General features: G+C 36.1%; 2 protein-coding genes across 6 annotated transcripts; both read right to left on the bottom strand.

The window, feature by feature from the left end:
- Nucleotides 1-5,023: 5,023 nt before the first annotated feature.
- On the bottom strand, nucleotides 5,024-24,736 carry LOC110772333 (uncharacterized). 5 transcript variants are annotated; one of them, XM_088249417.1, is made up of 8 exons: nucleotides 24,378-24,733; nucleotides 24,229-24,288; nucleotides 23,947-24,140; nucleotides 23,165-23,247; nucleotides 21,555-22,018; nucleotides 20,163-21,032; nucleotides 19,208-19,796; nucleotides 5,024-5,296 (listed from the first exon to the last, which is right to left on the bottom strand). In XM_088249417.1, the coding sequence occupies exons 5-7, from the start codon at nucleotides 21,951-21,953 to the stop codon at nucleotides 19,254-19,256; spliced, it is 1,812 nt and encodes a 603-aa protein (XP_088105543.1). In that variant the 5' UTR covers nucleotides 21,954-22,018; nucleotides 23,165-23,247; nucleotides 23,947-24,140; nucleotides 24,229-24,288; nucleotides 24,378-24,733; the 3' UTR covers nucleotides 5,024-5,296; nucleotides 19,208-19,253. The 5 variants fall into 5 exon arrangements, with proteins under 5 accessions (XP_088105543.1, XP_088105544.1, XP_088105541.1 ...); XM_088249418.1 differs by having other exon boundaries at nucleotides 19,732-19,796; nucleotides 21,555-23,247; nucleotides 24,378-24,736; XM_088249415.1 differs by having other exon boundaries at nucleotides 21,555-23,247; nucleotides 24,378-24,734.
- LOC148296255 (uncharacterized) lies at nucleotides 11,768-12,731 on the bottom strand. Its single transcript, XM_088247873.1, has 2 exons — nucleotides 12,589-12,731; nucleotides 11,768-12,544 (listed from the first exon to the last, which is right to left on the bottom strand). Exons 1-2 carry the CDS (start codon nucleotides 12,729-12,731, stop codon nucleotides 12,058-12,060), a joined length of 630 nt encoding a protein of 209 aa, XP_088103999.1. The 3' UTR covers nucleotides 11,768-12,057.
- Nucleotides 24,737-25,197: the final 461 nt, after the last annotated feature.

A 25,197-nucleotide genomic window follows, 5' to 3' on the forward strand; every position in this document is an offset into this window, starting at 1 on the left:
TCAGACAGAGGGGGTGAATATTATGGACGTTTTGATGAAGGAGGACGACGTGCTAGACCGTTTTCTAGGTATCTACAAGATAATGGAATAGTTGCTCAGTTCACAACATCAGGAACTCCGCAACAGAATGGTGTGGTTGAGTGAAGAAATCGAACTTTGAAGGATATGGTTCGCAGCATGATTTCGAAAACTGATTTGCCTAAAAGTCTATGGGGCAATCAAAACAGCAAACTACGTACTTAATAGAATGCCTAGCAAGTCTGTGCCTAAGACACCTTTCGAAATTTGGACTACCAAAAAGCCTAGCATGAGACATCTTCATGTATGGGGTTGCGAGGCTGAAGCTAGAATCTATAACCTTCAAGAGAAGAAGCTTGATCCTAAAACGATTAGCTGCCATTTTATAGGTTATCCCGCAAGGTCAAAGGGTTTTAGATTTTATTGTCCAAATTATGGTACCCGAATTGTTGAGACTGGTTGTGAAAAGTTTATAGAGCATGAGGAGAATGCCACTGGGAATGAAGATTTTATTTTTGAAGAAGAAGGTGATGTAGCTGTGATTGAGGATGCTGAACAAGATGTTACAGCCTTGATTCCTTTAAGTGAAACTGTATTGGAAAATCTTTAGTTTGAAGAACTTGTTGATCCACAAGAACAAGCTGTCGAGAATCCTGCGTTGGATAATCCACAAGAACCAGTACAACCGAGGAGATCTGAGAGACTAAGAAGATCCACAGCATATTCAGATTATGTGTACTTACAAGAAGCATATTTTGACATTGGAGATTAGGCTAATCCAATAAGTTTTAAAGAAGCTATGGAGAGTCAGAATGCAGACAAGTGGAGGGAAGCGATGTTGAATGAACTCGAAAGCATGAAGAATAATCAAGTATGGGAATTAGTTGAACCTCACAAGAGCCAGAAATTGGTAGGCTTGAAATGAGTATTTAAAACAAAGAAGGATAAGGATGGAAAAATTGAAAGATTTAATGCTAGATTGGTAGCCAAAGGATTCACCCAAAGGGAGGGAATTGACTACACTGACACGTTTTCTCCAGTTTCCACCAAAAATTCTTTTCGCATCATTATGGCTTTGGTGGCGCACTATGACCTACTTTTGCATCAAATGGATGTCAAAACTACCTTCCTGAATGGTGAACTCAAAGAAGAAAATTATATGAGGCAACCTGAAGAGTTTGCAAAGGAGGGAAAAGAGCATATGGTTTGCAAACTTGGCAAGGCAATTTGTGGACTGAAGCAAGCAAGCAGGAGGTGGTATTTCGAATTCCATCAAACTGTTTCATCTTATGGTTTTGAAGAGAACATAGCCGACCAATGCATTTATCTGAAGAAGTGTGGGAGTCGATTTATTTTTCTGGTGCTATATGTTGACCATATACTTTTGGCTACAAATGACCACAATTTATTGAAGGACAGTAAGGAATTACTTTCAAACAATTTTGAGATGAAGGATTTGGGAGAAGCTGCCTTTGTGTTAGGCATTGAAATTCAGAGAGACCGAGCTCGAGGCCTCCTAGGCTTATCACAGAAAACATACATTGAAAGGATACTCAAGCGTTTTGACATGAGTATGTGTTCTGGACAGAAAGTTTCGTTAGCTAAAGGAGATTTAAAGAAGGAGCATTGCCCCAAGAATAAAGAAGAAGAAGATGAGATGAGGAAGAAGCCGTATGCTTCTCTTGTTGGAAGCATTATGTATGCACAAGTATGTACAAGGCCAGACCTAACCTTGTGCATTAGCAAGATGGGGAGATTTTAGTCAATCCGGGAATGCAACATTGGATAGCTGGAAAGAAGATTCTGAGGTACCTACAGAGAATAAAGGCTTATATGTTGATTTACAGACGCATAGAGAATTTAGAGCTTGTTGATTATGCTGATGCTATTCTTGGAAAAGCAGAGGATGATTACATCTATACTTCAGGTTTTCTTTTCAAGATGGCAGGAGCAGCTGGTTCTTGGAAGAGTGCTAAACAAACTGGTGTTTCGAGTTCAACCATGTTTTCAGAATACATAGCTTGCTATGAAGCCACTTCTCATGCAGTATGGCTAAGGAATTTTATTAAAGACATTAAGGTGGTGGACTCGATCTCTAGAACAATACAGATATATAATGACAACACTGCGGTTGTTTTTCGATGCATGAACAACAAGATGTCGTCTGGACTTCAGCATATTGACAGAAAATATTTAATAGTGAGGGAGAAGGTGGTGAACAAACTAGTCAGGTTTGATCATATCAGAACTCAAGATATGATTGCAGATCCATTCACAAAGTTTTTGCCTTTAGAGGCTTTTCTGAGACATGTTGAGGGCATGAGATTATTCCTAGTTTTGATGCTGCAATCTAGTGGGAGTCTTGTTCCCATTATGATATTTTACTAGTTTGTTTATTTTTGCTGTTTTCTGGATTGAGGGATTTGCATTTATGGATGTTAATTTGGTTGACAGCTTTATTTATTATTGAATAAATTCTAACCATTTTGACTATTTAGCTATTTAAACTTATTATGTAATTTTGTTTATGCATGTGAGTTTATGGTCACTTTTGTGATACTATTGTTTTAATAACATTGCGGATTGACTCGTGCTAAGTCAAAGGGGTACTTGTACTGAAATGCATAAAGATTCACATTAAGGATTAGTACATATTAGGGTTCGCGTTGTAGATGCTTCATATGTTTTGAGATTGCATTATGTGATTATAGATGGCCTGTTTTTAATAAAGAGAGCAGTGCTTGTCTATAGTTCATTTTGTCTAATCGCTTACCATTGTAGCTTGAGGGGAAGGACTTAACTGTTTTAAACTCGTGGCCAATAAATATTATCAAACCTTTCGGAATACAGAAGCTTAGTGTTCTAGTGCTTGATCTAGTGGGAGAATGTTATGTTTTCCTATTTAGATCAGTGCACTAGATACTAAGTTATATTAGGTTTTAATAAGAGTTTAAATTAAGTTGTACCTTGAGGCCCAAAACCTTGTGAAATAAGGAAGGGTTTTGATGCCTATTAAGGGGTCCTATTTATTTCCTTTTATGCGTGAATCGATTTGGTGGGCTTGGAAAATTAGTCAAGTCGGCCCTCGGTGATCAGTAGAGACGACTTGACCTAACCCTATATAAGCTTAAGGCCCTGCTCTCATCAGACACGTTCTCTAACCCTATTCTCATCATAAAGAGAGAGCTGAAACATATTCTGAGAGAGAGCAGAAGTCTTGAGCCGTTCGTGTTCTTGATAGGATTGCTGTTGCTATGGATTGCATGAGTTCAGAGGTCGTGTACTCAAGGAAGATGGCTCCAGGTATGTCTTTATGTTTATATGTCTTTCAGATTGTGTGAAAGATATTAAACATATAATAAAGTAATCTAACAGTTGAGCATCAGTCAACAAGTTTTATAGGCAAATTGAAATCAAGTAGAAATTACTTCAGCAGTAACACCTTCATTTTTTCAACCAAAGATGCTAGCTTCCTTTCAATATCAAAAAACACATTCAATTAGTCCCAAGATGTGGGACATAGATACCTAGTCTTTTACATTACAAAAACAGAGTTCTTTTTCTCCAAACAAAAATATCTTAAAACATAGGAAAGAAGAAAATGAAGTAACAATTTCACAGCAATCTTTTAAAGAAACAATGAGATTGACAATGATTATGGTTCCAAAACAATACCATGCATTAAATTAACACATAAATGTTGAGAAAAATACAAAGAGCAGAGAGAGAGAGAGAGAGAGATCGTAAATAATACTTCAGCCATGAATAATCTCAACTCCTACTCAAATCACAAGCAGATAAAGAAAAATGATATCAACATATATTACTATTAAATTGCAGTAACATATCAATAAAACACCAAAAAAAATCAATATAACAGCAATACCATAGTAATACAAAAGCAATACCACTACAATACAATTGCAATACAATTGCAATAGCAAATCAACGATGCTACCTCACTATGATATAATCATAAGTTCATAGAAAATCCCAATACCAAATGCAAGAATCAATCGACAAAGAACAAACACATTTGTTGTTTCAGACAAACAAAATCAATCCCAATACGTCACTTTCTACACAAAATACAGACGAAATCAATCACAATTCCAATTTCAGTAATCAAATTCAATTTAGCATCAAAACTTACGTATTCCCAACAATTCATTTTCTGGAGAAGCTGTTCTTGAAGAGGGCATGTAAACCCAAACTTCAAAACCCTCCAAAATTGGACCAAAATGCTCAAACAATGGCCACCTAATGCCAAGACATGCTGTCATATTCAGAAAAGATGATTTTGTTTGGGTTTGTTTAGGTTGCAGAAGGGATTCGAAGAAAGACAAGGTTTGGGTTTGGATTTGGGTAGAGAAGAAAACAGAGAGGAATAGGAAGAACTGGGTTTTGAGGGCAAAGCTGTGGGTTTGTAGGTTGTTCTTGATCTTCTTCTTCGTGAGAAGAGGCGTAGTTAGCTAGAGAGAGAGAGAGAGAGAGAGAGAGAGAGAGAAACCAAAAACTGACCAAAAGTGTTATCTGGCCAATAAGTGGGCAATAAGTATGTATTTATAGGTTATATTTGCAAAATTTGTGGGAAGAGGTGGTATTTTCAGTTAAAATTATAAAAAGGGTGGCATTTAGAGCTATTTCCCAAGAATTTAAAGGTTGTTAGGGATTCATTGTGGGTCTTAATTCATACTGATGCTAAGAATATAAATCTGTTCACCCTTTGACATACTGATGGCTAGATCGACATCAACTCGTGGCAAAGTTGGCCCCACGTTTTGGGCCAAATATCCAAAGATTCAATATCATCAGGGGCAGAGCTGTATTAAGGCCAAAGGTGGCCTTGCGATGTGGTAACAAATGCAAAGAAAAATTGCTATACTTAAGCCTATGGCCCCCCACCACAAATCAATACTTGTCAAAATTGTATTTCAATATGAATATAATAGTAGAATCATACTACATTTATGAAAGAAAACCACTCATTTCAATTTAGTGCTTTTGTAGGCAATAGTTTACTCAATATTTTACATATATGATAAGGAAGGTCCAAATATATCCATTTTATTCAATACAATTAAAGAGAACATATAATAACTAAATTATGTGATGTTCTCATGTAATGGCTGGATTTGAAGAACATTAATCAAGAACATGCATAATCAGTTATGAAAGCGACGGTATCTGATAAGAACGAAATTGGTATGTCATGGTATCTTGTAGATGTGCACCGCAACATATCATGTAGTCTGGTCCCTAGCTTCTTGGTGATATTCTTCTCAAAGATTATGAAAAATAAAGAATAAAAATTATTATCTATGATTAAAATAGAAAATGCATGTAATGAATATTATGCAAGTGCTACTGGACAAATATTAATGGTTAAGTACTACTGTAAAAAATGATATCATCCTTAGAAGCATTTTAACGAGCCATAAAATTCGGTAATTTTCAAATAAATCCAATTTTTTATTTTTCATTAAATAATTCATGAGAACATTTATTATGATTAGAGATTATTTTGTATTAATTATAGTCCATGAGGGGTGTATTGTAAAGTTGACTAACATAGGAATGAGCCCAAAAGTGGGAGACTCACTATTATACCCAATATAGGAGCCCAAATTAAAAAAAAAAAACCTATATGAAATGGACTTTAAAAACACACCTAAAGCCCATTTATAACTAAGCCTCATCATTTGGCCCGCGGGCTCATGGGCCGATGGGGGCTCGCCCAGCCCATTAAAAAAAGCCCGGCCTAGCCCATTATGGGCTTTGAGATAGCCCGGCTCGCCTTGGGCTGGGCTAGGCTTGGGCTTGGGTGTCTGAAGCCCAGCCCGACCCATAGGCCTGGCCCGATTAAGCCCAAGAAAGCCCTACCCGGCCCGCCCACAAAAGCCCGGCCCATTAGGCCCACATACATATATAATTATGAATAAATAAGAGTTTATGATTATGATTATTTCACTTAAATCACATATATAATTTGTTTCATTTCATTTACATGTTTATGTATCAGTATGGGAATCGGGGAACTACTAAATCAGTATGGGAAGAATCATTCCCATTAAGCTGTTTACTAAACATATGGAATTAGCAAAGGAATGGGGTTGATTCCCATTGTTATTGTTTACTAATTTTCATGAATCAAAATCCAAATTAATTTGATTACTAAAATGTCCTGCACATTTTCACCACAGCACATATATAATTCTCAAATTGGCTAAGGAGACCAAACTAATCATGCATCAAACCAGTAAGGCAATGTAAACATGAGGAATCAATATGCTGAACAAGATGAACATCAAGAGCCCAGTTCAATGATCACGTTAATAACACCTTTGTCCAGAGCCAATTTCAAACAAAAAAATAAACTTCAATAAATATATATCTTTCACCTACGTAACTAGTAAACAATCAAATAATAATAACCTGCATAATCTTCATACGATTAAACTCCCCCTAGTTGGAATTATGGTAAAGTGGTAAGGGTATTTTTGGAAGTTATTAAGAGAAAACAGGAATGGGAATCGTATCGACTATTCCCCCCTAGTTGATCTGATACCTAGTTTTGAGGGCATGTGATTACGGATTTTGAGGTGGAGCCCACTTATTTTTTCATTCCTGATTGCAAGTAAACGCAGGGGAAGTCAGGAATGGAAATCATTCCCTTTCCTCCCATACCCATTATTGATACGTAAACATGCCCTTACTTTTCTTTACTTATTCATAGTTTATAATTGGATGATTAGCACATTAATTTGTGTCAATTATTAATACAACAATTATATATATATAAAAATAAGATGAACAACATATCATATCACCAAATATATTCATATCACGAAACATAATTGTACCACCAAATATAATCATGCTTTTCTTGAACACATCACCAAACATTTGCTTATTTATTCATACCATCCTTTAAAAAAAAAATATTTTGTTGATACTTATTATTTTTTAAAATTATTTCTTAAAACTATTATGGTCTAATTATGTAATAACCTCAAAAATAATACTTGGTTTTATTATTTTTGTGGAAAATCTTATTAAGTTGTGTGACTTTATTGGGTGTTTTATGAATTTGGTTTGATGTGAAAATATTGGAATTAAGTGAGTTTAATCTCAAATTTGGACTAAAATGCCCTTATGATTAAGTTTATGATTTTTTTCAATTGAAGTAGGCCCATTTCGGCCCGGCCCAGCCCGATGGGCTTTCTCAAGCCCGGCCCATGGGTCGGGCTTGGGCTTTGAATTTTCTAAAAAAACCCGGCCTGGTATTTTCTCTCTCCTCTTTAAAGCCCGGCCCGGCCCATTAACGTGCCCTATTTACAACATAACAAAAATGCTTTTAACTTCTTTTAAATTACAAAACTGCCATTGATTTCTTAAAACAAACCTAAGCCCAACACTCAATAGGACATCAAAGTAATTTAATAATTAAAATTAAATTCAATATGGTCAGCTGTCATTTTTTGGGTTTGTTTATAGAAATTAAATGGTGTAGGGTTTATTTATAGTTTTATTGCTAAGAATGAGTATATGACTAAATATCTCCCCAAAAGCTACGTTCTGATGACCTCCTAATTCCTAAGCATATAAGTAAATTAGTATTCATGTGTTGACATAGCTTCCACCTGTTTTAATTAATATATGTATAGCTACATCTAAATGAAACTTGGTTAGTAAAAATAGTACTCATATTTAAATTACAGTATATGAATTTAGAGAGAAGAAAATTATACCGAGTTCAATCAAGAGCCTCGGATGGTTAGAGACTCGTGCTGATAACGTAATATGAAACTAGAAAGATTTAGAAGAAATTGAGAGAGAATGGTATCAATCTTTTGATACTCGTAGGAACTGATATCTTCATTCAATTGATGCATGGTATTTATAGGCAAATGAGAAACTCTATTCACCACACTATGCAAATATAAAACTATATCTTAGTAGGTACAATATAGTAGGCACGACATAGTGGTAGGTTTTATAGCAAAAGATGTATGGTGGGCATCCATCATTTTCCCACTTATCTATAACACTCCCCCATGGATGTCCACCATGCATGAAATATACCTCGTTAAAAACCTCTGCCAGTAAAACCCAGTGGGACAAAACCTGGTCAAAGGGAAAAAGAGTACATATTCATGTGTATCATATAATTTTGTGTTATATTCCATATAACACAGACGAACGTGTGACACTGCCTCATTAAAACCTTGCCAGGAAAAACCCAGTGGGATAAAAACCTGGACGAAGGAAAAAGAGTACAGTGTGTGGATATCTTTATGACTCACACGCTCCCCCTGATGCTGTCAAAAGATTTGCGAGTTTACGCATCCCAATATCGTGAACCATCTTTCTGAACCTTGTAGTTGGTAATGCTTTAGTGAACAAATCTGCAAAGTTGTCGCTTGATTGTATTTGTTGGATATGTATTTCACCACTTTTCTGAAGCTCATGGGTGTGGAAGAACTTTGGTGAAATGTGCTTGGTTCTGTCACCCTTGATGTAACCATTCTTGATTTGTGTAATACAAGCTGCATTGTCTTCATATATTGTTGTTGGAGTATTTTTATTTGAAGACAATCCACACGTTTCTAGTATATGTTGAGTCATATTCCTCAGCCATATGCATTCACGACTTGCTTCATGTAGTGCTAATATTTCGGAATGGTTCGAAGAAGTGGCGACTAGAGTTTGCTTTATGGATCTCCATGATATGGCAGCGCCACCACAAGTGAATACATAACCAGTTTGAGATTTGCCTTGATGTGGATCAGAAAGATAACCAGCATCTGCATAACCGACTATTTGTGGTTTTGATTTCTCTGAATAATATAAACCCATGTCGGTTGTTCCATGAAGGTATCTCAATATATGTTTGATACCCTTCCAGTGCCTTTTTGTTGGTGCAGAGCTATGTCTTGCTAACAGATTTACTGAGAAAGCAATATCAGGTCGTGTACAATTTGCTAGAAACATTAAAGCTCCAATTGCACTAAGGTATGGTACCTCTGGACCAAGTAGCTCTTCATTATCTTCTCTTGGGCGAAAAACATCTTTCTTTACATCAAGTGATCGAACAACCATAGGGCTACTTAATGGATGAGCCTTTTCCATGTAGAATCGTTTCAACAATTTTTCTGTATATGTTGATTGATGGATAAAAATTCCATTTGGCAAATGCTCTATTTGCAAGCCAAGGCAAAATTTAGTCTTCCCAAGATTTTTCATCTCGAATTCTTTTGTTAGATATGCAGCAGTTTTTGTAAGCTCTTCAGGGGTCCCTACAAGATTTAAATCATCCACATAAACTGCAATAATAGCAAATCCATTTTCCGTTCTTTTGATAAAGACACACAGACAAATAGGATTGTTTATATACCCTTCTTGTAAGAGGTATTCGCTAAGGTGGTTGTACCACATTCTCCCTGATTGCTTTAGTCCATACAAGGACCGTTGTAATTTGATCGAATACAAACCACATTGCTTTGGAATATTTGTTACAGGATTTTTAAAACCTTCGGGGATTGTCATATAAATATCAGTATCAAGTGATCCATATAAATATGCTGTAACAACATCCATAAGTCGCATATCAAGCTTTCCTGTGACAACCAGGCTAATCAAGTAGCGCAATGTAATTGCGTCTATCACGGGGGAATATGTTTCATTATAATCAATCCCGGGTTTCTGCGAGAAACCTTGTGCTACAAGACGTGCTTTGTATCTTACAATCTCATTTTTCTCATTTCGTTTTCGTACAAACACCCATTTGTGTCCAACATGTTTTATGCCTTCAGGTGTTCGGACTACTGGTCCAAATACTTTACGGTTTTCCAATTAATCTAACGCTGCTTGTATAGCATCTTTCCATTTTGGCCAATCTTTTCTATGTCGACATTCTTCAACCGTTTTTGGTTCAGGATCCTCATTGTCTTTTGCAATATCTATTGCAACTTTGTAAGCAAATATATTATCTATAATCACTTCCTTTCTATTCCAGCTTTCTCCTGTACTCATGTAATTTAAACTAATCTCATAATGTATATCTTCGGGTGCATATGCCGCTACAGGGGCTGTGTTTTTATCAACTTTAAACTGATCAGTTATTGTCTCTTCGGGAGCACTCATTTGTTTTATGGTTTTCTGTTCTTCTGGAATATGCACTAGTGTCTTTTTCTTTCGGGGATTTTTATCTTTAGCACCCACAGGACGCCCACGCTTCAGGCGTGCCTTTGATGTATTATCATGTTGTCCTTCAGGGATATCAATCCTTGCGGGAGTATTTACGGCCGGTATATAAGACTTTATCACTTTCTTTGTATCAGTAAATGCGTCCGGTAATTGATTTGCAATGTTTTGCAAATGAATGATCCTTTGAACTTCATGTTCACTTTGATTTGTATGTGGATCAAGATGAGATAGTGATGGTACATTCCATGTAATTTCACGCCGTTCTTCTAGAATCGGTAGTTTTCCTCCCCCTAACGGCGGGAAAACTGTCTCATTAAAGTGGCAGTCTGCAAATCGTGCCAAGAACATGTCACCCGTTGAGGGTTCAAGATATCTAATGATGGATGGAGAATCAAATCCAATGTAAATGCCAAGACGTCGTTGGTGACCCATTTTAGTTCGTTGTGGTGGAGAAATTGGGACATAAACAACACAACCAAAAATTTTTAAATGGGAAATGTTAGGTTGTTGTCCAAAAACAAGTTGTAATGGAGAGTATTGATGAATAGAGCTTGGACGAATGCGAACTAAAGATGCAGCATGTAATATAGCATGTCCCCAGATTGAAGTAGGTAATTGTGATCTAAAAATTAGGGGTCTAGCAATCATTTGAAGGCGTTTGATAAAATTTTCTGCTAAACCATTTTGAGTATGAGTGTGTGCAACAGGGTGTTCAACATTAATACCAATTGACATGCAATAATCATCAAAGGCTTGAGATGTAAATTCACCAGCATTATCAAGACGAATAGCTTTAATAGGATAATCAGGAAAATGTGCCCTTAATTTAATTATTTGAGCAAGTAGTTTTGCAAAAGCATTAGACCTTGTATAAAGTAAGCAAACATGTGACCATTTGGAAGATGCATCTATTAATACCATAAAATAACGAAAAGGTCCACATGGTGGGTGAATAGGTCCACAAATATCTCCTTGAATCCGATGTAAAAACATGGGAGATTCACCAACAACTTTTACCATTGATGGTTTAATAACCAACTTTCCTTGTGAACAAGCCACACATGGGCAATCACTCTGTGGAAGAATCTTCTGGTCCTTCAATGGGTGACCAAATGTATTTCCAATTATCCGACGCATCATTGTTGTCCCTGGATGACCAAGTCTATCATGCCAGAGCATGAATAGTTTCTGATTATTAAACTTCTGGTTTATATAATTTGATTCTACTGCACTTATGGTAGTATAATATAATCCTGATGAGAAAGCTGGAAGTTTTTCCACTACATGCTTCTGGCATGAGTTAATATAAGTGATGTAAAGATATTCTTTGTTCCCCTCATTCATGGTTTCAATATGAAATCCATTAAGACGAAGATCTTTAAAACTCAGTAGATTTCTTCTGGATTTGACTGAATACAAAGCACTTTCTATATAAATATTTGTTCCCCCAGGGAGTATTATTGTGGCTCTCCCGGAGCCTTCAATTAACTTGGAAGTACCCGAAATGGTATTTACATTGGCTTTAGCTATTTTTAAGTGCGTGAAATATTTCTTATCTCGAAGAATCGTATGCGTTGTTGCACTGTCTACTAGACATACATCTCCATCACATCTTTTGGAATAGCTCAAAGCATTGAAATTTTTCATATTTCTATATAAGATGATAAAGATAATTAGATCATGGATCCATCTTATTGAATTAAAAACATTACACAAAATGCAGAAATTGAAACACTCAGCATACAACAAGCCCTTTATTTTAAATATTATACACAACATGCGGAATTTTAAACACACAATATAAAGTACAATGCAAAGTTCAACATTGAATCATTCATCGTTCATGTCATCATTGGCATCATGGCCATCATTGCCATTATTGCCACCATCATTGCCATTTTCTTCATTAATTATGGGATCAGTGTTTCCATTTATTTCTGTAAAGAAATCAGAAACTTCTAAATGGGTGATATCTAACGGCTCGTTATCATCATCAAGAAGATTATCGAAATCAGTGTAGTTTGTTTCCTTTTCCTTTCCTTTTCCCTTGATTGATTCTTGATATAGATTAACAAGATGTTTTGGTGTACGACATGTACGTGACCAGTGTCCTTTCACTCCACATCTATAACAAGCATCATCATCTTTCTTTTGGAAATTATACATCACTTTTCCTTTTCCTTTTCTATCACTATTATTCCACTGCTGGTGGTGTGATACGTTTTTCTTATTTGAATGACTTACTTGATTTCGGTAATTGTCATAATTACGACCACGACCTCGTCCTCGGCCGCGTCCATGACCACGCCCATATCGGCTTGCATTTGCTTCAGGCCATAATGTTTGTATATTCTCATTTGCATTCGCTTCAATGGTTTTGATCCCGTTGGATGAGACTGATGATTTTTCATTAAAAGTTCATTGTTTTGTTCTGCAACAAGAAGACATGAAATCAGTTGAGAATATTTCTTAAACCCCCTTTCTCTGTATTTTTCATCCAACATGCTCCTGCAGCAGCAATACAGAGAAAGGGGGTTTAAGAAATATTCTCAACTGATTTCATGTCTTCTTGTTGCAGAACAAAACAATGAACTTTTAATGAAAAATCATCAGTCTCATCCAACGGGATCAAAACCATTGAAGCGAATGCAAATGAGAATATACAAACATTATGGCCTGAAGCAAATGCAAGCCGATATGGGCGTGGTCATGGACGCGGCCGAGGACGAGGTCGTGGTCGTAATTATGACAATTACCGAAATCAAGTAAGTCATTCAAATAAGAAAAACGTATCACACCACCAGCAGTGGAATAATAGTGATAGAAAAGGAAAAGGAAAAGTGATGTATAATTTCCAAAAGAAAGATGATGATGCTTGTTATAGATGTGGAGTGAAAGGACACTGGTCACGTACATGTCGTACACCAAAACATCTTGTTAATCTATATCAAGAATCAATCAAGGGAAAAGGAAAGGAAAAGGAAACAAACTACACTGATTTCGATAATCTTCTTGATGATGATAACGAGCCGTTAGATATCACCCATTTAGAAGTTTCTGATTTCTTTACAGAAATAAATGGAAACACTGATCCCATAATTAATGAAGAAAATGGCAATGATGGTGGCAATAATGGCAATGATGGCCATGATGCCAATGATGACATGAACGATGAATGATTCAATGTTGAACTTTGCATTGTACTTTATATTGTGTGTTTAAAATTCCGCATGTTGTGTATAATATTTAAAATAAAGGGCTTGTTGTATGCTGAGTGTTTCAATTTCTGCATTTTGTGTAATGTTTTTAATTCAATAAGATGGATCCATGATCTAATTATCTTTATCATCTTATATAGAAATATGAAAAATTTCAATGCTTTGAGCTATTCCAAAAGATGTGATGGAGATGTATGTCTAGTAGACAGTGCAACAACGCATACGATTCTTCGAGATAAGAAATATTTCACGCACTTAAAAATAGCTAAAGCCAATGTAAATACCATTTCGGGTACTTCCAAGTTAATTGAAGGCTCCGGGAGAGCCACAATAATACTCCCTGGGGGAACAAATATTTATATAGAAAGTGCTTTGTATTCAGTCAAATCCAGAAGAAATCTACTGAGTTTTAAAGATCTTCGTCTTAATGGATTTCATATTGAAACCATGAATGAGGGGAACAAAGAATATCTTTACATCACTTATATTAACTCATGCCAGAAGCATGTAGTGGAAAAACTTCCAGCTTTCTCATCAGGATTATATTATACTACCATAAGTGCAGTAGAATCAAATTATATAAACCAGAAGTTTAATAATCAGAAACTATTCATGCTCTGGCATGATAGACTTGGTCATCCAGGGACAACAATGATGCGTCGGATAATTGGAAATACATTTGGTCACCCATTGAAGGACCAGAAGATTCTTCCACAGAGTGATTGCCCATGTGTGGCTTGTTCACAAGGAAAGTTGGTTATTAAACCATCAATGGTAAAAGTTGTTGGTGAATCTCCCATGTTTTTACATCGGATTCAAGGAGATATTTGTGGACCTATTCACCCACCATGTGGACCTTTTCGTTATTTTATGGTATTAATAGATGCATCTTCCAAATGGTCACATGTTTGCTTACTTTATACAAGGTCTAATGCTTTTGCAAAACTACTTGCTCAAATAATTAAATTAAGGGCACATTTTCCTGATTATCCTATTAAAGCTATTCGTCTTGATAATGCTGGTGAATTTACATCTCAAGCCTTTGATGATTATTGCATGTCAATTGGTATTAATGTTGAACACCCTGTTGCACACACTCATACTCAAAATGGTTTAGCAGAAAATTTTATCAAACGCCTTCAAATGATTGCTAGACCCCTAATTTTTAGATCACAATTACCTACTTCAATCTGGGGACATGCTATATTACATGCTGCATCTTTAGTTCGCATTCGTCCAAGCTCTATTCATCAATACTCTCCATTACAACTTATTTTTGGACAACAACCTAACATTTCCCATTTAAAATTTTTTGGTTGTGCTGTTTATGTCCCAATTTCTCCACCACAACGAACTAAAATGGGTCACCAACGACGTCTTGGCATTTACATTGGATTTGATTCTCCATCCATCATTAGATATCTTGAACCCTCAACGGGTGACATGTTCTTGGCACGATTTGCAGACTGCCACTTTAATGAGACAGTTTTCCCGCCGTTAGGGGGAGGAAAACTACCGATTCTAGAAGAACGGCGTGAAATTACATGGAATGTACCATCACTATCTCATCTTGATCCACATACAAATCAAAGTGAACATGAAGTTCAAAGGATCATTCATTTGCAAAACATTGCAAATCAATTACCGGACGCATTTACTGATACAAAGAAAGTGATAAAGTCTTATATACCGGCCGTAAATACTCCCGCAAGGATTGATATCCCTGAAGGACAACATGATAATACATCAAAGGCACGCCTGAAGCGTGGGCGTCCTGTGGGTGCTAAAGATAAAAATCCCCGAAAGAAAAAGACACTAGTGCATATTCCAGAAGAACAGAAAACCATAAAACAAATGAGTGCTCCCGAAGAGACAATAAGGGGCTGTTCGGTTAAGTTTTCACCGCCCGTTTTCATTTTCTGAGAATGAAAACAAACCAAGAATCCGTTCGGTAGACTAAAACAGAAAACAGTGAGAATGTTTTCATAAAATGAAAACAACATAACGTGTACTTTGGAAAAACAGAAAAAATATGTTTTCATTCTCACAGAAAACAAACTCCTAAACCATAAACAGAAACCCACAACCCCATCACTCTACCCAGCAAAACAGAAACGAAACGAAAATCACACCAAAACATAAACCAAAATCAAACATACCACGGCCACGATTGTCAGACCATCATCATCTCAACCGCCATGACTCTGCCATTGCCACCAAACCTCACAGACCCAGTCCCCACATCACCACCACCTATCAAACCCAACCGACACCAACACCAACACCATGCCAATGGAATCACGACCAACACCCAATCGAACCCAATACACATCTCGCCACCTAGTAAAAAAGCAATCGACCCCTAGCACCTCCACCACCCATACCCAATCAAAGCATCACCATCGCCATCACCACCCAATTAAGGAGGGGGGAAGGGAGAGAGAGAGAGAGAGAGAGGTGGGTTGGTGGGATTCATGCCATGGAAGGAAGGAGTGGGTGCAGCGGCATGAAGAGATAGTAAAAAAAAGGGAAGGGAGAATGAAAGAGAAAGTAGAGGAAGAAAGAAAGGAATGGCCCGGAAAGGGAGAAGAAAAGAGAAAGGAGAGAGGAAGAAAGAAAAGGAAAAAAGAAGAAAAGAGGAAGAAAAAAAAAGAGATAAAAATAAATTTAACTTTTAAAAAACAATATAACTTTTTATTTGTCAAATTATACTTTTAAAAAAATGTTTTTTAGAACATAAATTAGCAAAAATATGCTTAAAAAATAACTCACATATTATTTTTATTATCAAATTGTACTACCAGACACGTTTTCATTGTTTTTGTTTTCTGAAGATGTTTTCCAATTAATCTACCAGACGCATTTTCATTTCCTGAAAATGCAAATTTGTTTTCTTGTTTTCATTCTCTGAAAATATTCTTAGAAAACACTCTCTGAAAACGTTACCAGACGGGCCCTAACTGATCAGTTTAAAGTTGATAAAAACACAGCCCCTGTAGCGGCATATGCACCCGAAGATATACATTATGAGATTAGTTTAAATTACATGAGTACAGGAGAAAGCTGGAATAGAAAGGAAGTGATTATAGATAATATATTTGCTTACAAAGTTGCAATAGATATTGCAAAAGACAATGAGGATCCTGAACCAAAAACGGTTGAAGAATGTCGACATAGAAAAGATTGGCCAAAATGGAAAGATGCTATACAAGCAGCGTTAGATTAATTGGAAAACCGTAAAGTATTTGGACCAGTAGTCCGAACACCTGAAGGCATAAAACATGTTGGACACAAATGGGTGTTTGTACGAAAACGAAATGAGAAAAATGAGATTGTAAGATACAAAGCACGTCTTGTAGCACAAGGTTTCTCGCAGAAACCCGGGATTGATTATAATGAAACATATTCCCCCGTGATAGACGCAATTACATTGCGCTACTTGATTAGCCTGGTTGTCACAGGAAAGCTTGATATGCGACTTATGGATGTTGTTACAGCATATTTATATGGATCACTTGATACTGATATTTATATGACAATCCCCGAAGGTTTTAAAAATCCTGTAACAAATATTCCAAAGCAATGTGGTTTGTATTCGATCAAATTACAACGGTCCTTGTATGGACTAAAGCAATCAGGGAGAATGTGGTACAACCACCTTAGCGAATACCTCTTACAAGAAGGGTATATAAACAATCCTATTTGTCCGTGTGTCTTTATCAAAAGAACGGAAAATGGATTTGCTATTATTGCAGTTTATGTGGATGATTTAAATCTTGTAGGGACCCCTGAAGAGCTTACAAAAACTGCTGCATATCTAACAAAAGAATTCGAGATGAAAAATCTTGGGAAGACTAAATTTTGCCTTGGCTTGCAAATAGAGCATTTGCCAAATGGAATTTTTATCCATCAATCAACATATACAGAAAAATTGTTGAAACGATTCTACATGGAAAAGGCTCATCCATTAAGTAGCCCTATGGTTGTTCGATCACTTGATGTAAAGAAAGATGTTTTTCGCCCAAGAGAAGATAATGAAGAGCTACTTGGTCCAGAGGTACCATACCTTAGTGCAATTGGAGCTTTAATGTTTCTAGCAAATTGTACACGACCTGATATTGCTTTCTCAGTAAATCTGTTAGCAAGACATAGCTCTGCACCAACAAAAAGGCACTGGAAGGGTATCAAACATATATTGAGATACCTTCATGGAACAACCGACATGGGTTTATATTATTCAGAGAAATCAAAACCACAAATAGTCGGTTATGCAGATGCTGGTTATCTTTCTGATCCACATCAAGGCAAATCTCAAACTGGTTATGTATTCACTTGTGGTGGCGCTGCCATATCATGGAGATCCATAAAGCAAACTCTAGTCGCCACTTCTTCGAACCATTCCGAAATATTAGCACTACATGAAGCAAGTCGTGAATGCATATGGCTGAGGAATATGACTCAACATATACTAGAAACGTGTGGATTGTCTTCAAATAAAAATACTCCAACAACAATATATGAAGACAATGCAGCTTGTATTACACAAATCAAGAATGGTTACATCAAGGGTGACAGAACCAAGCACATTTCACCAAAGTTCTTCCACACCCATGAGCTTCAGAAAAGTGGTGAAATACATATCCAACAAATACAATCAAGCGACAACTTTGCAGATTTGTTCACTAAAGCATTACCAACTACAAGGTTCAGAAAGATGGTTCACGATATTGGGATGCGTAAACTCGCAAATCTTTTGACAGCATCAGGGGGAGCGTGTGAGTCATAAAGATATCCACACACTGTACTCTTTTTCCTTCGTCCAGGTTTTTATCCCACTGGGTTTTTCCTGGCAAGGTTTTAATGAGGCAGTGTCACACGTTCGTCTGTGTTATATGGAATATAACACAAAATTATATGATACACATGAATATGTACTCTTTTTCCCTTTGACCAGGTTTTGTCCCACTGGGTTTTACTGGCAGAGGTTTTTAACGAGGTATATTTCATGCATGGTGGACATCCAAGGGGGAGTGTTATAGATAAGTGGGAAAATGATGGATGCCCACCATACATCTTTTGCTATAAAACCTACCACTATGTCGTGCCTACTATATTGTACCTACTAAGATATAGTTTTATATTTGCATAGTGTGGTGAATAGAGTTTCTCATTTGCCTATAAATACCATGCATCAATTGAATGAAGATATCAGTTCCTACGAGTATCAAAAGATTGATACCATTCTCTCTCAATTTCTTCTAAATCTTTCTAGTTTCATATTACGTTATCAGCACGAGTCTCTAACCATCCGAGGCTCTTGATTGAACTCGGTATAATTTTCTTCTCTCTAAATTCATATACTGTAATTTAAATATGAGTACTATTTTTACTAACCAAGTTTCATTTAGATGTAGCTATACATATATTAATTAAAACAGGTGGAAGCTATGTCAACACATGAATACTAATTTACTTATATGCTTAGGAATTAGGAGGTCATCAGAACGTAGCTTTTGGGGAGATATTTAGTCATATACTCATTCTTAGCAATAAAACTATAAATAAACCCTACACCATTTAATTTCTATAAACAAACCCATTTAATTTCTTAGCAATAAAAAAAAAGGTTTGTAAATGTGAAATTCGTCAAATGAAAAATGTGGAGATGGACCTATTGCTGTAATTGACTAATGACATAAGAAAGATAAAGCAACGCCAATTCATGAAAATATATTAAGCGCTTGGTTAAATTAAAAACATACCTTCTTTTCTCTCCATGTGGACGTTTCATAGACACATGTTGGGTGCTTACACATACAAAGACTTAGAAGCAAACGCTTTTAATTCTGGACAATTTCGAACTGTGATTTTCTCCAAGGCTGACGACCACTTCAAAGTATGAGCTTGAGAGTAGAAAGATTCAAGTTTGGGTAAATCCACAAGTTGGATATAATTCATGTGCGGAAATGTCAATTCATCCTTAATACTTTCTCCTCCTCCTTTTGCCTCTCCAACAATTTTCTCCATCGCACTACAATTGGAAACTTCTATTGTCTCAAGACAGGTAAGAAGTTTGGCTATGTGCGGTGAAAACAAGTATCTCAAATTGTGACATTGCCATACACCTAGGAATCTCAGGTTTCCAAAGCCTGAGCTAACTTGTAAACCCTTTTCCCATATGTGGCTCAGCATTGGTAACAACCACAATACTAATTTCCTCAGCTTATCAAATGCTTGAGTAGAAGGGGTTTCTTGAACCAAAAATATCACTTCCAATAAATCGCACCTTACTACATGGAGATCTTCTAGATTGTAGTTAGCACTTGAGTTCTGAAGATTTGCCAGCGTAGCCTGGCAAACGGGTAGAAAAGTAATTGTATATTAGTTTGTCAGTGTTTCAATCATACACATATGGGATATTATCACACTCTAGAAATCAAGAATGTTGTTTAAAAAAGAAAAAAGAAATGTTTATTGTTTGCTGTTTAACTAAGCAGTTTAATTATTGTATATTATCACATTCTAGATATTAATAAGACTATTTGCGAAAATAATGGTGATCATTTCCCATATGAAAATGAGCAGGTGTTTACAATTGTCATGGGCCAAGCCCATTTAACTTTTTTTTATTTTTTTTATTTATTCTTTATCTTCAATGACATCTGAACCTAAGACCAATTTTCACAAAATAAATATCGCTTTAGAATAATGACGTACCTCTCTATTTACAGGGCGGGGCAATATTTGAGTAAAGTTGCGAGTAGATGGACGACTTTGTAAGCAGACTAGTGGCGCACATCCAAATAAAGATCCAGATCCAGTTGATGATGCACATCTAGATCTTGATTCTTCTCTACCTCTTACATGATCATCACTCAAATTCTCTGCAACTGCTGCAAGCAGCTTTTTGCTTACTAGTGCAAAACCCAATGTCTTTAATTTGGGACATTCATCCACGTACATATATCTCGTGGAGGAGGACCATGCAAAAGAATAGGCATCAAGGCAAAATCTCTCGAGGTTTGGCAAGTCGTACAGTCTGAAGCCATTGATCGGTAGTTTGGGAAACAAAGTCATCGCGCCACTGCCACCTGTCTCTTTCCCTTCTTCATGGATATTGTCCTTTGCGGAAGCAGCTGCCAGTACTATAGTTTCCATATTCTCACATGTATATATTTCGACTTGTTGGAGATTCACAAGGAGCTTGTAAATTTCATAGGGGCATAGATATTTCAGACTGTGACAATCTCCAATTATTAAAGATCTTACATTTTGAAAACCTTGGAATCCAAGTTGAACGTTTTTCCACAAATGTTCAACCTCATATAAAAACCTCGCTTTGAATGTCTGTAATTGAGAAAATGTTGAGACATGCCCTTCTAAATCAAATACCACATCGCTTGTCAAATACTTCAACTCTAGTTCCTTTAGATTTGGTAACCACGAAATGCAATTTGAAGGAAATAGTGCATTACAACTTGCTCCCACTTGTGCTACTTTTGATTTAGATGAGGTCGACCCAGCAACTTGATTGTCATTCCTAGTCTCTTTCATCTTGTTCACACTTTCATCATTGGGCTCTATAATCTGTACATTAATGAATTCTACATAAATAATGAACTTACACATGAGCCAAAAAGAAAGAAATACATAAGTAATGAACTTCCACCATTTCTCTTATTTCCAAATTGCCTTAATTATATTCCCACATCCTCTATCATAAAATTTGAGAAATCCTTTTCCTACCCACTATTTCTCTCAATTACTATTTACCAATAAACATTTATTGCATATGCAGACAAACTTATGTATATAGAAATAATAACGCAAACCAATATTCAATGACATATTTATTGCAAAAGCATATATATATATATATATATATATATAGTTATTCTCTTATCCGGATGTCCGTACGTTATTATCGTGCGGATACTATTGTAAACAGGCAGGAAAGCAGGGAGGGGTAGTACAAAATACATGGCGTCCGCACGATAATAACGTTCGGATGTCCGCATAAGAGAATTTCTGTATATGTATATATATGTACCATTTAAGCATCAAAAGATTTATTATTTGTTTAACTAACATATTTAGATACATATATACCTCATTGGTAAAGTCGTGTTGGTTGCTCGTGTAGAAACCAAGAAGCTTGGGTAGATTAGAAAGCTTCAAAACTGTTAATCTTGACAATTTTATCATGTGAGATGCATTATCATCTTCCATTCTCTCCTTTGATATGATCTCTTCCACTTTAGCACATCTTTCAACTGTTAAGCTTTGGAGTTGTACCAAGTTTTGTGCTACGGATAGTGAAAAGACATATTTTAACTTATCACAATGGTGAATTGCAATGGATCTTAGGTTCATAAAGGAGCGCTTGTGTGGATGTTGACAAGTCCAATCTTTTCCATTCATAAGATACTCTATGTCCTTGTCATAACTGAAAGATAAAACTTTCAAGCGTTGAAAGCCCCCTTGATCATAAGATTGCTTCAAAAGCATCAAACTCTTTAAATTGTACGTGTGGTGTAGGCTTAAGTCTTCACATTGCTTCAAGAAGTATCTAACTGCTCCAATCTCCAAATATTGCTTTACATCACCACGAAGCATCAAACTATTTTCGAACAGATAACTAGGCATTCGATTCTTGAAACTGTCTTTTTCGTATGACCAACTAATATTGATAGATACATGAAATCTTATAGGCTGGCTTTTTAAAAGAAACTCATCATTCCGCAACATTTGAACATCGTGGATTTTTATGGCTAAGACATTTAAATGATCATATAGGGTTTGTGAGAGATCAAAGGGGGTTCTTTCATACTAGTGGATTTCTAGGGGATCACCAAGAGGACGTGGGTACAACGCTGAACCTCTATAAATTCTTGTGTTCTTTGTGTGCGTGTTTACTTTTCGGCTTGTGTATGATTTATCTTTGTGTGGCTTGTTTGTGACAGTTGCATAGTCCATCAACGACAAGGTCTTGGATATTTAGCACAACACTGGAGTGTCGGTTGGACAATTTGAAAATAAGATACTATCTTAAAAGTAACCCATTATTTTGGTGAAACATTCAAAATTCTATAAAACACCCTTCCTTTTTTTTTTTTATCATTATTTTTCTCGTTATGTTGGAGGTAATTGAACCCTACATATATCCTAATCCTAACCCAATACCTCGCATTATCTCACCACTGGAGCTCACTGCAACAGTTTCCTCCCTTTAAAAGTTTATTTAAGAAAACAATCTAAAAAAATGGATGTATAATTGTAAAATGAAATCTATATATATTAAGGCAGAGACCGCAAATGGTGAAACATTATAAAAAAAAAAACCTCAAATACCTTTGGTTAACTAGTTTGCTAAATAACAACAATTTAATATTTGAAAGGCAAATTAGCACACACCTAATCATTAAGTAATAAAAAATTAAAACTAATTCAAGCCCATTAACTAGCAGTTAAAACTATTTCCATTTTTCTTTCATATGTCTTCTTTGTTTTTTCATTTCTTTTGTTTTTATATATAAATGTATAGTTACCCTAACGCTTTGTTGTCAACGAAAGTGATTTTTATCAAACGAGCACTGTTTGATTTCTCCCTCATAGTAAAAAAACAAAAAACAAAAAAACAAAAGTCAACTGGCCAATGCCTAAGCGCGTGCTAAGAGGTAGTCGATAATTGAAATTTAAAATGTCTAAGAAAAACAAACCTGGAGTTAGCAGCAAATTAGCACTATCCGCAATCCGAATGCTTAGTATTCCACTAACGCCACACAACAACTACCTACAAAGACTGGAGAAATAAACCAAGAAATAAAGATCGATGTATATATATTTGTGTTGTAAGATGAGAGAAATAGAACAAGCAAAAGAAGAAAAGCAATGGAACTAGAGAAAGTAAACAAACAGGCCCTTAATCCCCAAAATAAAGAAAGAATATTACAAAAGTTACGAACAAGAGTTTTCCTACTAAAGTTTAAAGGAACCACTTGTGTTTTGCTCACCCAACAAAAGAAATAAATAAATAGTCAAGAAAAACTAAAGTGTTAATTAGGCAATCAAACATTGCAGTTTTCGCACACAACAATATATACTATGCCTCACTTGCATTCTACACCTTTGAAATAAAATTGTTCTTGCTTGGGCAACTGATTCCTAGTCCAACATTTCAAAAATGTTACTAAAAATCCTTATTTTCAATTTAGTCATTATAACTAGCTTTAATTTCACTTTAGTCCTCACACTTGTCAATAATTTCACTTTTGTCCTTATACTTTCCTTTATTTTTCACTTTGGCTCCTATACTTTTTCCAATACATTTCAGTCTTCAGACTTATCCATAATTTCACTTTAGTCCTTACATTTTCCTTTGTTTTCACTTTGACACTTACACTTATTTTAAATTATCTTTTGGTCCTTCCACTTTCAAAACCGGCTTCGGCCAACAACTCGGACACAAATTTCCAGAAATCAAAGCATCTTAAAACTTTACCTTAATATTGGTCCGAAATCCTGGGTGAAGCTCCCAAAGAGAAATAACCAACTCAAACAACACTTGAAAACTAACAAAAGCTTGTTTCAGTTGTACCACTGCCGAGAAAGCTACACTTGTTGGACTGCCATTGTGTTTGGATATGTTGTAGAGAAAAGAATTCTGAACAACCTTCATGAAGGAAGTATTGTCATCTGAGCAAGGGAAAAGTGACATACAAGAGTGAATCAGGTACTCTACAGTGATAACAGCAGAATCCGAGGAAGTGATGAACATGCTTACCACAGGCATAGCTAGAGTAGTTGGATTGCTCTGATTTTTGGATATGTCATAGTTCTCAAACTGAGGAACAACATTAGAGAAGGACGTTTTGTCAAACGAGCACTGGAGATTAAAGAAAACTGTTGAAAACCGAGCTGCAGAAAACTCACCTCACCAGCCATGGATAAATACAGAAATGTCATAGCCGGCTCGAGGAAGCTAGACCGATCTGATGATGCTCATTTTTGGGTATGTTATAGTATTCGAGCAGACGAACAACTTTGATGAAGGAAGTTTTCTGATTTGAGCTTTCGAAATCGGACTTATAGAGTGATGAATAGTACCCACGAGTTTGGGTTTTCTGAAGAAGAAGAAGAAGAAGAAGATGATGAACGTTGGTGGTGATAGGAAAATGAAAGAGAAAAGGAGCAGAAGAAGAAAAAAAACAAAGTGTGGGCAGCCCACGTCTGAAAAGTACCCACTAGTTGATTGATGGTTACCCACGTCAGATCGCCCCTAAATTCTCCATTAACGGTTTGCACTATGATGCATTCGTTTTTCAAATCACTACATCTTTGTCGTCTTCTGTTTTTTTTAATTTGATTTTTACAGTATTGCATCTCTTGATCTGCTCAGGTGCAGCATGGTTTGCACCACGACGATTACACTCGCTATCGGTATATTCATCGTCATTTAGTTTAATTTCTGTTTTATTGTTTTCCATTGTTTTTCATGTGTGATTTATAGATTGTATTTGCAAAATGTGTGGCTAGATATTTGCAGATTAAATTTAATTGTGGGTGGTATTTAGCGATATTTCCCTAAAAGGTAAAGTATGGGAAAGGCATATGGCCAATTTTAAAATGAGACTAGTGGAAGAAAAGGAGGAGGGAAAAAGGAGAGAAAATAATGCTGTGAGATTGAAGGGCAGATAAATAAAAGAATGAGGGAGACGAGAAGATAGTGCGCAAGTAAGGGAGACCACCGAAA

Source organism: Prunus avium, chromosome 2, assembly GCF_965620075.1.
Source record: "Prunus avium chromosome 2, drPruAviu1.hap1.1, whole genome shotgun sequence".
In the NCBI taxonomy this organism is placed as follows: Eukaryota; Viridiplantae; Streptophyta; class Magnoliopsida; order Rosales; family Rosaceae; genus Prunus; species Prunus avium.